Below are 15,768 nucleotides of genomic sequence, written 5' to 3' on the forward strand. Positions count from 1 at the left end.
AGGGCAAAGACCTTCTGCTCGTCTGCAGCAGCTCTGATCTGAGGGGGGAACTGCAGGAGGAAACAAAAAAAATCAATTACACACACACACACACACAGACACACAGACACAGACTGACAGAGACACACACACTGCCCAGAGCATGATCTGTGGAACCAGGGTATATATATAAAATATATAAATATAAGATTACACAGAGGAACGAATCTTGAGTAATTCAATACCCTTTCATAAAAACATCCACAAGAAAACTGGGTTGAAAAACAGAAAAGAGGATAGAAGAGTAACGTGGATGATGTATCTCCTGACATATTTGCATGTTCCCACGAAGTCAAATGTGATTGAGACTTGACACAACTTGTTTAGAATGTGTTATTGAGTGGCGGGTGACATCGCCAACAGCGTTGGCTTTCTTCCTAAAACCCGCCCAGAGTTGGATTAAATTCACCAATCACCTTTGCCGTTTTCTTTTTGAATTTGCACCTGTATAAAGAGCTCCACCTTTTCAAGACATTTGATTGGTTTAGAATGTTTAAAATGAACAATACAAACTTCTGTTGCCTCAAGATGGAACTGTAATAGAACACTACAACCACTGTAGTGTTTTGGAGCCAGAGTTCTATTACAACCAGGATGGCCATCTGGACAGGGAGTTTAGCTGGTCTTGGCCTGGACAGAATGTTCTATAGAAACCTTGTTCAATTAGGTTTGTTCCATATACTGACAGCCATTGTGTTCACTGCAGCTACAACTAACGGACACAAAAACCCTCACACCGATACTCTCAGATAAACCACAACAGTTACTGCACAATTCAATTTCAAGGAGAATCTGTTCCACAACGACAACCTTGAAGAGCTAATTATAGCTCGTATCCCAGGAGTAGGGGAGTTCAACCAACCAAATAACTGAGGCGTGAAACTAACAATCAACGCTCCTTCATAAACAACTCCCTACTCTGCTAGAGGCTGCAGGCTGCTCTCCTTACGAGCTAATGCGCTTTGTCACTGCTCTACCATTAATAGCAATTATATAAGCCTGGGCTTCCTTACCACACCCCCCACTAGTCCCATGCACAAAGAAGGATTAGCCCAGGTCTTACACCAAAACAAAACTGGATTAAGGCCCAACGGGCCTCTCCATGTGTCAAGGAGTGTCTTCCTGGTTTGCAGTTGAGGAGATGGGACACGCAAGTTGCGCGGCAGCATTCTTAGTGAAACCGATTTTCTTTATAGTAGAATGCCCTTTCCAGAAGCTTCCTTCCTGACACAATGAACAACAAGCCACCAGCAGGAGTCCAAACCTTGTAATATGATGCACGGGCAGAGAATGCTATAATTCAAATATACAAGAGGAGGTGGGGCCTTCCACGTACAACGGTCAACGGCTCACCTGAACACACGAGATGTAACCGAGAAGAACTGAGGACTTTAAAGAAAAAAACTGTCACCCACTGAACAGATTATGACGAACACACACCCAGAGCACCACTCCTCACATAATGGATGGAGGAAGATCTCACGGCTTTCTGTCATGCATCCCTCGGCTATGTCTGTGCACATGTGAAGAGTAGAGGTAGAGAGGGAGAGACCACATACGAGGAGACTGCTTGTAGTACAGACAACAAAGGTCTCTCTCCGGTGGCATTTCCTGCGTTGTGTTAGAATGATGGGATGGGAAATCAAACAATGTCAGCCTCTTAAAATGACATTCTACCTGGGGTTGGGTAAAATAAAATACGCCCACTGCTTTCATAGAAGCCCTTTGCAAGCAAATGTATTTGGATCCAACAACCTTCTATTATTGAGTCCAATGTAACGACTCACCAATAACACTAGGTTAGTTGTGGTAATTATGGTATGTAGAACTTCCACTATGTGGAAACCAGCAAGTAACCCAAAGAGATGAAGTCTAAGCTCAGAGCGCACACCTCTGCAGCCGAATCGACACAGGAATGTGCCTGACGGCAGAGGCACAGAGGACAGGGCTTTAGCGTCTCTGCCTGTCTCTGCTTGCGGCTCAAGTCATGGCAGGCTCCGATGAACAGTAGAGAGGTCTAATATTTCTCAAGTCCACTGAAGGTATATGGTTCTCAGATTGGATGATGTCATTAATTCATCTCTCCTGATAGCAGTGAAATATGACCTCCAGCTGGACAGCGAACCTTGCACTTTGCACTGGTCTGGAGATCTTTATTGTCAGGGATTTACTCCCACACCATTTGTTACATGAAATACACTCAGAAGACTTATGATAACTCCAGAATGAAATTATGCTGTAGACCCTTAAAATTAGTATTTTCTACATGCAGGATGGGTGGGACCTGTGAATAAGGGCTCTTTCCTCGCAGTCATTAGTAGCCCCATAACCCTGCCAAACAATTTGGCTAATAAGATTCAGAACATGAAATGCCATCATAATTAATCCCCTCCATAAAATTTGCAATCACAAAATATTAGTTCTGACTTCGTCTGGTAGTACCACTCTTCCCAAGTTCGTTTCGATCACATTTGTCTCCTTTTATTCCCAGGGCTCTACCAACACAGATTTTCTGTTCTAGTAATGGATGAAGAGAATGGTTAAGCTTCAAACAAACATCTACTGGAGAATCTAGAGGACAGTTAATCAGTTTCTTTGAGAGTCAGCTTGAGGCTTAGCTAGTTAGCATATATATATATATATATATCTATATATCTGAGGAAATGAACAGCACTCCTCTCCACAATATCTTTAAGCAGTGAAGCCTCTAGGAACTAGGATGTTATACTTTGGATCCTAAACACTCATTTCCTTCCAAGTGTTAGCATCCCAAGAGAAATCCCAGAATTCTTTGCCCTTTTCTTTACCTCTACTGGAATAAGACTAAGTATATTTAAGACCAGCAGAAAACACTGTTCGGTTTTTACTCGGAAGTCATTACATTAACCAATAAAACCCTGTGGAAGCCTGTAGTGCCTAGAGCACTCCCCCCCCCCTCCCAGCCTCCCAGCCCCCCCATGTACTCACAGGCACCAGGATCTGTTTGCACTGGTTTAGCAGGATGGCGTCCTGCAGCGCGTGGTCCGAGACCGGGCCGAACGGGCATTGGCCCGGAGGCAGGCCGGCCAGGTGCAGGTTGAAGAGGCGCTTGACTTCACTGAGCGTCAGCACGAAGTGCCGGCGGAAAGTGGAGCGCACAAAGTCTTGCAGCTCCGGCCCGGGCGCAGAGTGGCCGTTCTGGGGGTCGGGGGAGCCCGGGTAACCGTTGAGGGAGCCGTTAGGGATGGAGGCGGCGGAGGCCAGGGTGTCGGAGGTGTCCATGGGCTCCTCTGAGTCGCTGAGGGGCTCCTGCTTGACACGGACGGACGACGAGGAGGTGGAGGCGGAGGCACTGGCATTGCCACCCGGGGCAGAGCCTTTGCGGCGGGCGTCCATGTCCCTCTGCAGTGTGGCCTGGTTGTCACGGGCACTCTCCCGTGCAGACTTCACACGCTGCTCACCAGTCACATGAAGTGGTTCTGAAAAAGGCCAGCCGATACACCAGGATTAGGAGCATTCCATGACAAATCATTTCATACACAAAACATTTCTTTGCAGTGTGTCTACCTTGATCAAGTCAGCACCTGAATGAAGGCTGGGTTTGTTATAACATTCTTGAGGCAGGTTTCTACCACTTGAGATTCATAAATGAATGAGAAAATGCCTCAATATTGCTCATTATCGCACTGACAACGTGTAATGAAACCATCAAATCTATGCTAATTACTCATTGTGTGGACTTATGGACCAAAGTCTCATAAAATGTAAACAGGATGCAAATTTACTCAAGGCTAGTCTATTGTGACATTGACACCGTCTTGATGAACTCAGTAATTTGTCTAAAGTCCAGTCGTATTGGTACAACTAGCAGGGCTAAAGTGCAGCACTGATAATTACATCACCATCAAATAGGCTTTTCTTCTCCACCTCCAAAGGCTTCTATCTATGGCAGACTGATCATGATAAGCATGAGAGTGGCGACACAGGTAGAGAACAACATGCCCTACATGGACCACTGCAGTGGGCTGAACACAGACCTGCTTGAGAATCTTTCTTTGGTGCAAAGTCCTCCTTGGAGAAATTGAACACCTTCTCCAGCCTGTGGGGAAACACAAGTAGTTCAGTGTCCTCACTTAGCTAGAGTGGGTAAAGGCTATGTAGGTGTCTATTGTCTCTGTGTCTATTGGTCTCACTTAGCCTGGATGCCCAGCCACAACATGTTCTGCCTCTGTGCCACGTCTGGGTGCTTCTTGATGAAGTCGTGGTCGCTGGGCAACAAGAACTCCCAGCCACGGTTGATCCTGGGGACCGCCATCTGCTCCAGGAAGTCCTTCACGTCCTCTGGGGGTAACTAGGCAGGGGGTAGCATTTCATTTGATAAACACAGCTCAACAAAAATAGCCCTTCCATGTACTGTTAGCACATGTACAGTAACACTGTCTGGACTGGGGATATCAACTGGCCCATACTGTTGTTGTGCTCATGAGTTCACAAACAATTGTGCTAAAGATCATTATTTCTTTATCAATCAACAGAATCATACATCAGCACAATGAATGAATTACTGCATGTTATATCTGAAATGTATACATAAATCATAGTTATCGCCGTTCTGTTCTGCCGTAACACCAGAGAGCACTGTGATACAAGGAGCTGTTTCAGTGTGAAGTTATGAGGAAAAAGTCGTGCGTTCATCAGTACCTTTATGACAGCGGCCACCTCCTTCCTCATCACGGAGCGCTCCTGAGTGAACCGCCACATCTAAAAGGCGAGGACAAGCGCCAGGGGCACAGATGAGAGGCATGTTCCAACAGGGCTGTGAGAAAACCACACTGCCACCATCACTCACATCATGAGACGAGGACTCACCACAAAGTCCCTGCCCCTGCAGAGCACCTCAGCAGGCACGCCACTGTGGGGGCTGCAGTTGGTCTTTGGGTAGAGCACATCGCTGCGCAGGAAAGAGTATAGCAACATCAGCTCTGGCCTAATAAGCACTCTATTAATACAGTGGTTTACCGAGTCTTTCACACAATATTGACTAAGTGTTCCTTAACAGCCTTCCAATAATCTACACATGCTCACAGATTCATGATAATTTAGTATTATCAGATTCACTGATCCCTTTGATAATGTGTACGATGATAATGATAAGATGCTATAGGAAATTGGCCATCAGTTATATCCATTTCCATTATAAAGTGTTGAAAATATGCATAGTCTTTGCAAAGAAAGTGTACAAGTAACTGAAACAAATAGCACTGAAAGAGAGTGGAGCTCACCTCTTGACAACCCAGTTGCCCTGTACGAGCATCGCCACCTGCTGGATGCAGCGCAGTACTGACGTGGAGTCTGTGCCTGTAGCCAGCAGGCCCATTAGGTTGGCAAATGGCATCACCTTCACTGTAGCGACAGGAGAAAGAAGAAAGAAAACACACAAATGAAGAGCTATGTCTGGCGAGTCGATCTTTCTCAGCATTTAGAATCAGGGGGATAAGTGGGTGAAGTAATGTTTTGAGCCTTTAAAACAAAAACATTAGCCATGCAGCACTGCACACAAAAAAAAAAAATGTTTGAGCAGCTTGAAACAGCTTAAAGACACTTTCCATATGAAACAATCAGGACAATTGAGGATAATTTTATATAGGAAGTATTGGGAAAGGCTCAACACTAATTCACAGTGCATTATTAGATATATCTAATGTACTATTCCTAACCAAAGTAAGTGGTTCCCAGTAGTAATAATTCATGATTGGCAGAATTGTGGTTTTTGTATCAATTTTTGTCTGTCAAGAGGATCAAAATGATTATTTCAGCTAGATGTCATAGCAGTTCCTCATAACACAAACATATCATATCATCCAATGCTTTGTCTCTTTGCCAAACACCTGATACAATTTCAAAAATCCATGATTTTGTCGCTTCAAAAGCTGTGATGGAGAAACCTCTCAACGTAAAAACTAGATCAGAAACTAACATTCTGATATGCAACAGCTGACAAACAGGCTATTTCTTTACACCATTGCTGACTTGCTCACCGTTCTTCATGAGGGTCTTGACCTGGTCTCCGAGGGGCAGGGTACGCAGCTGAGCCATCGAGAGCACGTTGCTCGGGCCAGTGGGTTTCACACTGGAACATCACAACACAGACAGGAGGGGTCATGTTACCTGCACAGTAGTCTGTCTTGTATTTACCCAGGCTCCTTAGCAGCACTTGATCTGCCTGAGCGCCAACAGGCACAAAAACAATTGACGCTTTGGTCTGTGCAGTGTCATTACTACTATGTTCTATCCCAATTTGAAGTGAAAGGTCGTTTGCACTCATGTTAAAATGGGAACAAATACAAAGGACAAAGAGAAGGTTGAGACTCATACTCACATCTTCTCCTCTGCTACTGGAGGCATAAGCATGGCCAAGTACTCACTGCAGAGTAATGAGAAAAGCATTTTAAAACAACCAAGACCAATGCTTAAAATCACTTACAAATCATTCATGCTGCAATGGATGTGTTAAATTATAAACCTATATGAATAGTACTTAAATATACCTATATGAATGCCCTTTGGTTCAACTCAACATGGCTGGCCTAACCTGCTTATAATTACTTGTGGGCAGTCAGTCCCCTAACTGTGCTCACCTGGGTGTCTTCACCAGCTCAGTCCCCTAACTGTGCTCACCTGGGTGTCTTCCCCAGCTCAGTGCTCTCTGTAGCCCCCCTAACTGTGCTGACCTGGGTGTCTTCACCAGCTCAGTGCTCTCTGTAGCCCCCCTAACTGTGCTCACCTGGGTGTCTTCACCAGCTCAGTGGTCTCTGTAGCCCCCCTAACTGTGCTCACCTGGGTGTCTTCACCAGTTCAGTCCCCTAACTGTGCTCACCTGGGTGTCTTCACCAGTTCAGTGCTCTCTGTAGCCCCCCTAAATGTGCTCACCTGGGTGTCTTCACCAGCTCAGTGCTCTCTGTAGCCCCCATGGACTGGCAGAACAGGTACTGCCGCTCATGCTCAGAACGTCCGTCCTACACAACAGGGGTAAGGGTAGTACAGATCTCTTACACTACAAACATACACTCAAATGCAGAGCTGCAGTATTCTGCTCTGAGAATAGAGACTGTATGTGCGTGAACTAGTGACACAAATGTGTCCATGTTAAATGTAACTGCAGACCTGCCAACCTTGAAGAAAGTTTTTGAGTACCAGGGGAGTTTCAGTTTGGCAGGGGCTTTGCATACGGTCAATTCCCCACTCACCGCCATATCATCCAGTTATTCAACATAATAAATCAGCGGCGAAATAAACAATACAATCATATTTTCTTGACAAGAATTCCATAAATGAAAAGAGATCTTTACATTGTGCATCATTTAGCACTTCTAAATAATATATATATATATATATATATAAATATGCCTCTCACAGTATATATATATATATATATATATATATTTTTTTTTTTTTTTTTTTTTAAAGCTCCAATAAAGTATCCATCTATCTACTTCCAGTGGCACTTGCTCTTGACTGCTTTGCCTCATAGCTTGGCGACTTGGCCTTTTTGAGCAGAGCATCACTGAAGCCTTCCATGTGACAGACAGTCCCCTTTGCATTCATGCTCACCTTTCTTGTCACCAAAGCGCTTATCATGTCAGTGCTCAGGGTTGCTCTGTATTGGGTCTTGTTTTTGGTAACGAGACTGAAATCGTCATCTGACGTCATGATTATTTTATACCTGCAAGGCTGGTCGGTTGACTGGCTGCAATAGTAGGAATTATTTGCTACGTTAGCAGTCTGTAGTCAAACACCTTTGCAATGGTCACTTTGCCCCAACAGAGCGATTCAAAGTTAGAACAGTCTCCGTGGCGTTTGAGTTAACGTTACTGCAGCTAAATTAGCCTACTCCATCAGTTTTTCACACCGTAGCCGTCTCGTAACCAGGCGAATCACATCGGATGCTAGCTACTACGGCTAACTTTTTATACAAATGTATCTGAAGGATATACCCCTTGAAATGCATCATCTTGTTAAGTTACCGAACACATGTTTTAACTTTTTATATGCTAACATTACGGTCACATTTACTGTATGTGCTTGATTATTACTCCCCCACTTCCCATTGTACCTCAGCAATGCATTACGCCTCGGTGGATAATAAAGTAGCACTAGTATCAGTGGATGTTGAGTGAGTGAGTACTATTGCGGGTCAGGGAGGGTAGTGCTACTTTATTATCCACCGAGGCGTAATGCATTGCTGAGGTACAATACAACTTACAGTAACTTACAGAACCACAGGCACAAGGTCGTAGCATCTTGTCCAATCTGAGGGATGTAGTTTAAATAAATGTACAGTATAGGTTTGTATTGATTGATTTTTTTTTGCGTAGTTTCAGCTGGCATTTCGTACCTGCGTATTTTGACTAGGAATTGCGTGGCTGGTACACAAAATGCGTGCAGGTTGGCAGGTCTGTAACTGGTTTTCAGTGACCTCTAGAAAATGTAAGGGTGTCTTTACATCTACTTTGTTTGGTCCGGACCTTTGGGTTTTTCCATTTAGTTCGAACCAAAAATAGCAGGCGTGAAATGCCTTGGACCACGGTCCGACCAAATGAGGTGGACCTGAACCATGGTTCGGTTTACTTTTTATGACGACCTGGATAGCATTCTGGGCACTCGCCCAACAAGCTCACCCATTAAGGTGGTGTAGTCAGACGCACACCGTCTACAAACCAATTAAGGTCAAGTAAAGGGAGACGCAGCCTACGTAGGTCATGACAGGAAGTAGGTATGTTATGCAAAGTTCTTTAGTGCGCTGCAAAATTGCAATGTGAAACCAAAACCAACTGTATCAAATGTATACAGTGAAACAAGAACATGAGCCTTGGTTCAGACCACTATATCATCCTGAACAGGCTGTATGGAATCTCAAACAAAGTCAGCAACTGTGGTCACATCTTTACTGATGGAATTATCTTTTTAGTACAGATTAGATCATCAACTCAATAGTACAAAGACCTTCTGCAAAACACTTCCCTGTAACAAACCAGTTTTGTGCAAATAATCAATGTTAAACTCAATACAGACAAACATCTCCTAGACCACTAAGAGCTCTTTAGATAGCTCAACATCAATCAGTTTAGAACACCAAAGGACCATGCCCAGAGAACGATTTGGGGTCTACCATCTTCAATCTATCTGCAGCAAGAAAAAACTAATACTATAGGCAATGTACCTTTACGCCATGGTAGTGTAGATGCACCCAGGGCTCCTCTGCGCACTTCTTCTGCAGGAAGTCGTAGGACTGGACACGACGCTGGCGAGCCTGCTCAGACTCCGGCCGGGAAAACCTCACCTGCAGGGGGCAGTACAGTCTCAGCTAAATCTCTGTATGACCACTTGCGTGACAAAGGAAATGTACATATTTGAGATTGTACGAGTACGATGGCATGATGTGATGTGGTGTAGAGTGTGTGTGTGAGTGAGTGTGTGTATGTGTGTAGGTGCGTTTCCATCCCATGTTTTAATGCACATTTTCTCTATGCGAATATTTAATCCTGGTTGGAAACACGTGCGATGCGCATTAACTTCCCCAATGCGCATAGAACTTCGATTCACCAGAGGGAGGTGGTTTAACTAGTTATTCGAATTTAGTTAATGCGCTTAACGTAGATGGAAACAGTTTATTCGAGCGATTCGCATCATTTGTGTTTATGTTTGGAGTTGGACTGTAGACTACGTCCTGTTGCAGTGAGAGTTAAAAAAAAACAAAAAATTTTAAAAAAACTCCCTAGACCACGCTCGTTCCCAGATGTACGGAGGTCTGTGTGTGTATGGAATTCGCTGTGCGTAAAATATGTAAAATCATTCTATGCCTTCTTCTACCAGCTATTAGGGGTGGGGAAAAAATAGATTCTTCGATTTCTCTCGATTCTCTCTATAACGATTCTGTCTCGATTCAGAAAAGTTCATAATGGATTTTTTAATTAAAAAAAAACAAAAAAAAAAAACACACATCCATTTTGTGTTGAAATGCAAGCTGCATCGATGATGGCATTGTTCATTGAAAGTCATAATTGTGACAAGGAAAAGCTTTTTCTCTAATAAAAAACTAGAGAAGGTAATTCATCTGTTGATTTTCTTTAATTATCAAACACAAGGTAGGAAGTGATTTGAGACTCTGAGTAGCAAACTCAAATGTTTTAAAAATCGACATGCATCGATAATCGTTTTATCGGTTTAGAATTGATAATCGGTTTAGAATCGATAATCGGTTTAGAATCGAATCGTTGACCTCTGAATCGGAATCGAATCGTGAGGTGCCAAGAGATTCCCACCCCTACCAGCTATTAAAGTAAATAGCTCAATAGCTACAGCATTGATAATTCTGACTGCGGAGAGGAGGGCGTACATTATAGCCTACACAAAACTCTTCCTCCAAATTAGACTAAGGACTCAGGTGATTGGAAACGGTCGCTGATGCGCATTTGGTTTGTGCGAATCACCGTGAATGCGCATAGCTAATGTGAACGAGCTGAATGGAAAAGCACCTTATGTGTGTGTGTGTGTGTGTGTGTAAAAGCTTACAGTGATCTGCTTGGTATCTTCCTCTGCCTCATCCTGAGAGGAGTCACCAGCTACATTGAAACAGCAACAGATCAGTGCACACATCAACACACATTTAAAACATTTTAAAGGACATACAGTTAGCTCTTGGTATTACTTCGAGTCCAATACATTCTCACAATTGCACTCTAAATCCACACAGGCCTCTAGCCTCTTACAGTTAGTGAAATCCACAAAGTAATAATGAACCACTCTTAAGAACAGACTTACACGTTGTTAAAAATATTACATTTGTATCGCTACATCCTTTTCCGGGGATAATGTGTATTCCTGTCGATTATAACTTTGAAGGTGAATTTTCCACGCATTTGCTTGTACTTTTTGCACTACTAAATTCAAAATAGTCCCATACAAGACCTCTTGACTTGAGGCATCTGACCTCTTGACTTCCGTTAGCTAGCAAGTGTAGACCTGTCCTGACAAGCAATCAGCATCTTAAGGTTATCAGCTACAGATACACAATGTACACAGAATTTTGGGAGTGACACCTGCTGCTTTGAATGGATACGACATCCGCCGTCTTTGAAATGACAACCACTTTTTTCTAGTTTTTCTTATTTTGTTTGTATGTTTTTCAGCAATCATTATTAGTTTCTTCAGGCAAATTATTTCATTTCAGCTTATGAAAATGTCTTCGTCTTAGTTTATGATAATAACCCTGGCGCTGACTATGCATACAAACTCAATCCCAAATCCAGCACACCCCTGACTATAATGAATGAACCAAGCCAGTGATCCGTCCTACCTTCATTCGCCGCCTCCCTCTCGCGATGTTTTGTGTCTGCTTTGTCCAGGTAGGAGAAGCTGGGCCTCATCTGGAGGATCCCCTGTAGTGGCGTGAGGTGGAACTCACCTGGTAGCAGTCAACAAAGGCAGGTTGTCAGGGTGTGGTTGCCTTAATGCTTAAGCATGTTTGTTTGGCAGACAAGAAACACCACACTAAGTGGCCACTGTCTTAACACATGATAGTATAGAAACGGACTGATGTTAAAGTCTCATAATAACTTCTGGTAGAGCCAACACACTGCAAGAGGTTGATTAAAAGCCCATTGCAAAATAATGCAGATAATCCCACTGACTTCAGTATGACAACATAAACTTACCTTTGCGAAAAATGGCAGCTGCATAGCGAGATGTGTCAGTGGTTGCCTGAATAGATTGTAAGGTTTGTTTGTCCATCATTTTTCTATTTGAAAAGCAGAAAAGTTGCATGTCACTTTTGGAAAATACTAAATAAAAACAAATTAACAGCTGATGATTTTGTTTGAAAAGCATAGACCAATGATGTATCAATGCTGTACAGTGATAAAGCATCCAAACATCATTGGTCTTGATAGCAGCAGCACTGCAAAGCACCTATGGTAACATCCATCTCACTCACACAGAATACAGGTTAGACTCTTCACAAGAAGTGCCATCAACATTGAGAGCAATCTGTTCCCCTTTACTGCGGCAGTAGTTTGCGCCCATAGTGTCCATGGCCACCTCAAGCTCTACCTGTGCACAGAAATGCAAGAAGTCACTACTGTGCTTAAATGGGTTGCCATATGATTTGCAGATGAAAGCATTTGTATTACGACACATGACAGCTTTTGATTGTCACCTCACCTTCTGTTGCTTAGGCTTAATTTTGGCAGATAAATGATGTGCATCATCATACGTCATAGTAGAGGGGCGCACAGGATACTAAAAGGGGTGGAAAAAAAAGGTCATATGCACAAGCTCGACATTAAATAGGTCCAATTGACAAGGGGCATTGACGACACATCCAGTGTTTACCTGAAACAGATACAGCTTCTCCGAAAGACTTTTGGCCAAGTAGACGTCAAACTAGAGCACAAAAACAAAGTCAAACAAACAAAACGATTATTTGACCTGATTAACATGTTTATGATACACTAAGACATACTTAACCTCAACAGCTCATACTGAGACCCAACATTCTGGATAGTTGCTGAGTTGTACTAATAGACAGTGTTTATCTATTCTGTTGTAAAGTTCGAAGGAAACCTTAACGGCAAAATCCGCATACCTCTTGTATGATGGGGTCATCGTCATCCCCGCTGGCCATGATGAGAGGACAGGGAGGAACCTTTGCAACAGAGCTCTGAAGTCCAAACCTAGGATTCACGAAATAACGTGGCACTCACTTTGTGATGGATACTGAATGAAACATTTCCACGTAATACACAAACACAAGCTGGCCTCATCTTCACGGTTTATTGCGAGTACACCATGATTTTCTGTTTTAAATGACTAGCGACAGCAGCCTATCGTTTTGCATCAACAAAACTGACACATCCAAATCCTTTGTATAGTCGGACCTTTCATTATGAACACATGGAAGAAAACTATATGGTCAGACTAGCTCACAAGGTTGGCTCTTTTAACGTACAAAATATCAAGTTCAACCAGCAAACGCATTAGCTACAGAGCAATACGTGAGAGTGCTGTCTGCTATAACGTTAAGTACTCGGCTGTTGGAAACTGAAAAATCAGTTAAATTGTTATACATTCGTGACTAATAGAATGGTATGTCTACACAGAAAGTTTACTAAAGAAATGATAAGTACGATCATTAAGAACAGACTGTAACGCTAAATATGTGGTTTCAAATGCTGAGCTAGCTGCTTATTGCTAACATACGCTAGTCAACCAGCGTTAGCATTAGTAATTGATCTTCAGTGAAATGATGTAAGAACGTGTCATTTCAGACTATATGTTATTCGGACATTCTGACAATATTATATTGCTTGTTTCGTTTACACCGTAACATTATTTGAATATGCTGGTGAGATATAAAAAACTAAAATTAGTTGATTTCAGCAGCATAGCAGCTGGTTTTACTTGCAAGATGACTAGAAAGCTAACGTTAGTAGAGTTGGTTGAAAATGCCATGCATCTGTACAGGTAACGTCAGCTTATGTTCACTTTAACTAACCTCTGCTGTCTAACTGATCCGACAACCTATAGCCATCCGTTAACGTATGTGGTTATGGTCATTCTTCCAGAAAGACACCTAACAGTGGATAACTTTTAAAACGATAAGTTAGCTAGTTAGCTTGCTAGCTGCCAAATAAGTATTTTCCCAAGGCCTGGTTAACTGTGGTACCTACATTTACACAAGCAATTAATCCAGTCTCACCTGTAACACAGAGACCAAGCTCTCCTCAGAGTCCTCTACTCTACGTGTTTTGACCGCTTCAGCAAAGCACAAGCCTGTCTGTGCTGAATATGTCAATGTGAGAAATCTGGGTCTAATGCTGCCATGATGCTGATACCAGTAATGTTACTGCACAGACACGTGGGGAGGAGCTGCTGTTTTACCTTTCCCATAATCCCGTGCTAAAATACACACTACGTTTAAACTCAGGGAGGCGCCAAAGAGCTGTGGTGATATGTACAAAATCGATGTTTGGCAAAGTTATTGTGCATGACTGGTCCTGAATCCTGTCTTGCCACCCATCAGTACAGGCGTTGTAATCAAGACAGGTATGGAATCCAGTCTACTTAAAAAACGGATCATCTGATTAATGATGTGACAACATGCAACATGACACATAACCTCACCATGACACATAGAACTCTGACAGGCTAAAACAGACTTTTGTTATTCATGTAAACAGATCTGGGTAGTAAAATAATAACCCAGACTAAACATATAACCATACATATAATTTAATTTCATTGTAATTGTCATTGTAATACACATCATTGTGTCAGTGGGAAAAATACTGTACACTGCTTTAAAAAAAAAAAAAAAACATCTCAATCAGACATAAGGTGCTTAAGAGGCCCCCATTCATTGGTTATTTATCAAATATGCCAGCCAAACAGAATCAGTAGATGAACACAGTAACTACTATTCAGATGTAACTTTTGTTTTGTCTTTTTTTTCTTTTGTAAATGAAACTAGGAACAGTATCCTGAACAACAAATCTTCCCTCAGCCAGGTGATAGGCTGACTACATACGTATACACACCAGACTTCTGTCACATTTATATTTGTAAAACAGATCAATCAATATCCTGACAAACAACAAGCAATATTTACATGCCTCAATAGACTTGCAGGTAAAAGTAGACCCAAACATTGTTAGAATTTGCAAGGCCACTTTCATAACTGTGGGGAGCTGATTCTTATTCACATGGCAAGACCAAAGGTCTTCCGAATCCGCAGACTGCAAGTGGTGTTTCAAAGCAAAGGAAGACTGCAAATTAATCACTTCCATCTGAAACATGCTCTCATCAACACAACATTCCTCTTTAGCTTTTGCACACAGCTCTGCATCAGGTGTAATAGAAAACGGGTCACGAGCAAACAGCAGTAGCTCATGGGGGATGCTGAAATACTGGAATCTCTTTGTAAAGTTCCCAGTCAGTTTTGTCATGAAGTCGGTCATGACGTGTGTGATATGTGGTCCAGGTGATGTGATCATGAATGCACGGAGTTGTGGAAAGTGCATCAATTTTCAAACACACTGCGCTCCTCTATCGTTCTGGGGTCAGATGGCTTTCACGTGGAGCTGTGCTGTCACGTGTGTTCGAGTTACGTGCGTCTCTCCGAGAGTTTTTAGTGTCCCACAACTCCGCAGAGCTGGCCAAACATTTTAGTGACAATGCCTGGCTTACCAAGCTTGCATATCTTACAGACCTTGAACTGAACAGACTGAACAGTTCTATGCAAGGTGGTAATACACACGTCATCCAGCTGTATGACAGGATGGAGGGCTTTCTGAAGAAAATTAGAAGATGGAGGGATCGAGGCAGAGAGGGCACTTTTTCCATGTTTCCATCTGTGGAAGAGTTAAGTGAATCTGCAGTGCTGACTCCTCACTTAACACACATAATTGTTGCACATTTGGAGGCACTTGATGATGAGTTTGTGAAATACTTCTCTGAGTTGTGGCGCAAAGACAAGACATGGATACAGTTCCCATTCAAAGATAGTGCAGCAGATGACTCGAACTTAACAGTGACAGAGGAAGATCAGCTCATTGAACTATCCACTGACAGCACATACAGGAATACATACGACACAAGACCACTCATCCAATTCTGGATTTTTTTGCCAGAGTCTTCCCTCAATTGACAGCAAAAGCAATGAGGAGCCTTTTACTACATATTTTTGTGAAAGTG

The 15,768-nt window shown here is 42.7% G+C and overlaps 1 protein-coding gene across 1 annotated transcript; it reads right to left on the reverse strand.

The window, feature by feature from the left end:
- Positions 1 to 5: 5 nt before the first annotated feature.
- Positions 6 to 13,965, reverse strand: polr3e (polymerase (RNA) III (DNA directed) polypeptide E; the record flags this gene model as incomplete). The annotated part of the gene is made up of 19 exons (XM_042704756.1): positions 13,775 to 13,965; positions 12,662 to 12,749; positions 12,409 to 12,459; positions 12,238 to 12,315; positions 12,011 to 12,126; positions 11,733 to 11,815; positions 11,375 to 11,482; positions 10,591 to 10,640; positions 9,239 to 9,358; positions 6,949 to 7,034; positions 6,398 to 6,442; positions 6,057 to 6,148; positions 5,301 to 5,421; positions 4,888 to 4,969; positions 4,720 to 4,779; positions 4,212 to 4,369; positions 4,056 to 4,117; positions 3,007 to 3,497; positions 6 to 50 (listed from the first exon to the last, which is right to left on the reverse strand). Coding segments are annotated over exons 2-19 (1,887 nt in total), but the record flags the coding sequence as incomplete, so codon positions are not given.
- Between the last annotated feature and the right edge of the window lie 1,803 nt (positions 13,966 to 15,768).

The sequence above is a fragment of the Clupea harengus genome, unplaced genomic scaffold (genome assembly GCF_900700415.2).
Source record: "Clupea harengus unplaced genomic scaffold, Ch_v2.0.2, whole genome shotgun sequence".
NCBI lineage: Eukaryota > Metazoa > Chordata > Actinopteri > Clupeiformes > Clupeidae > Clupea > Clupea harengus.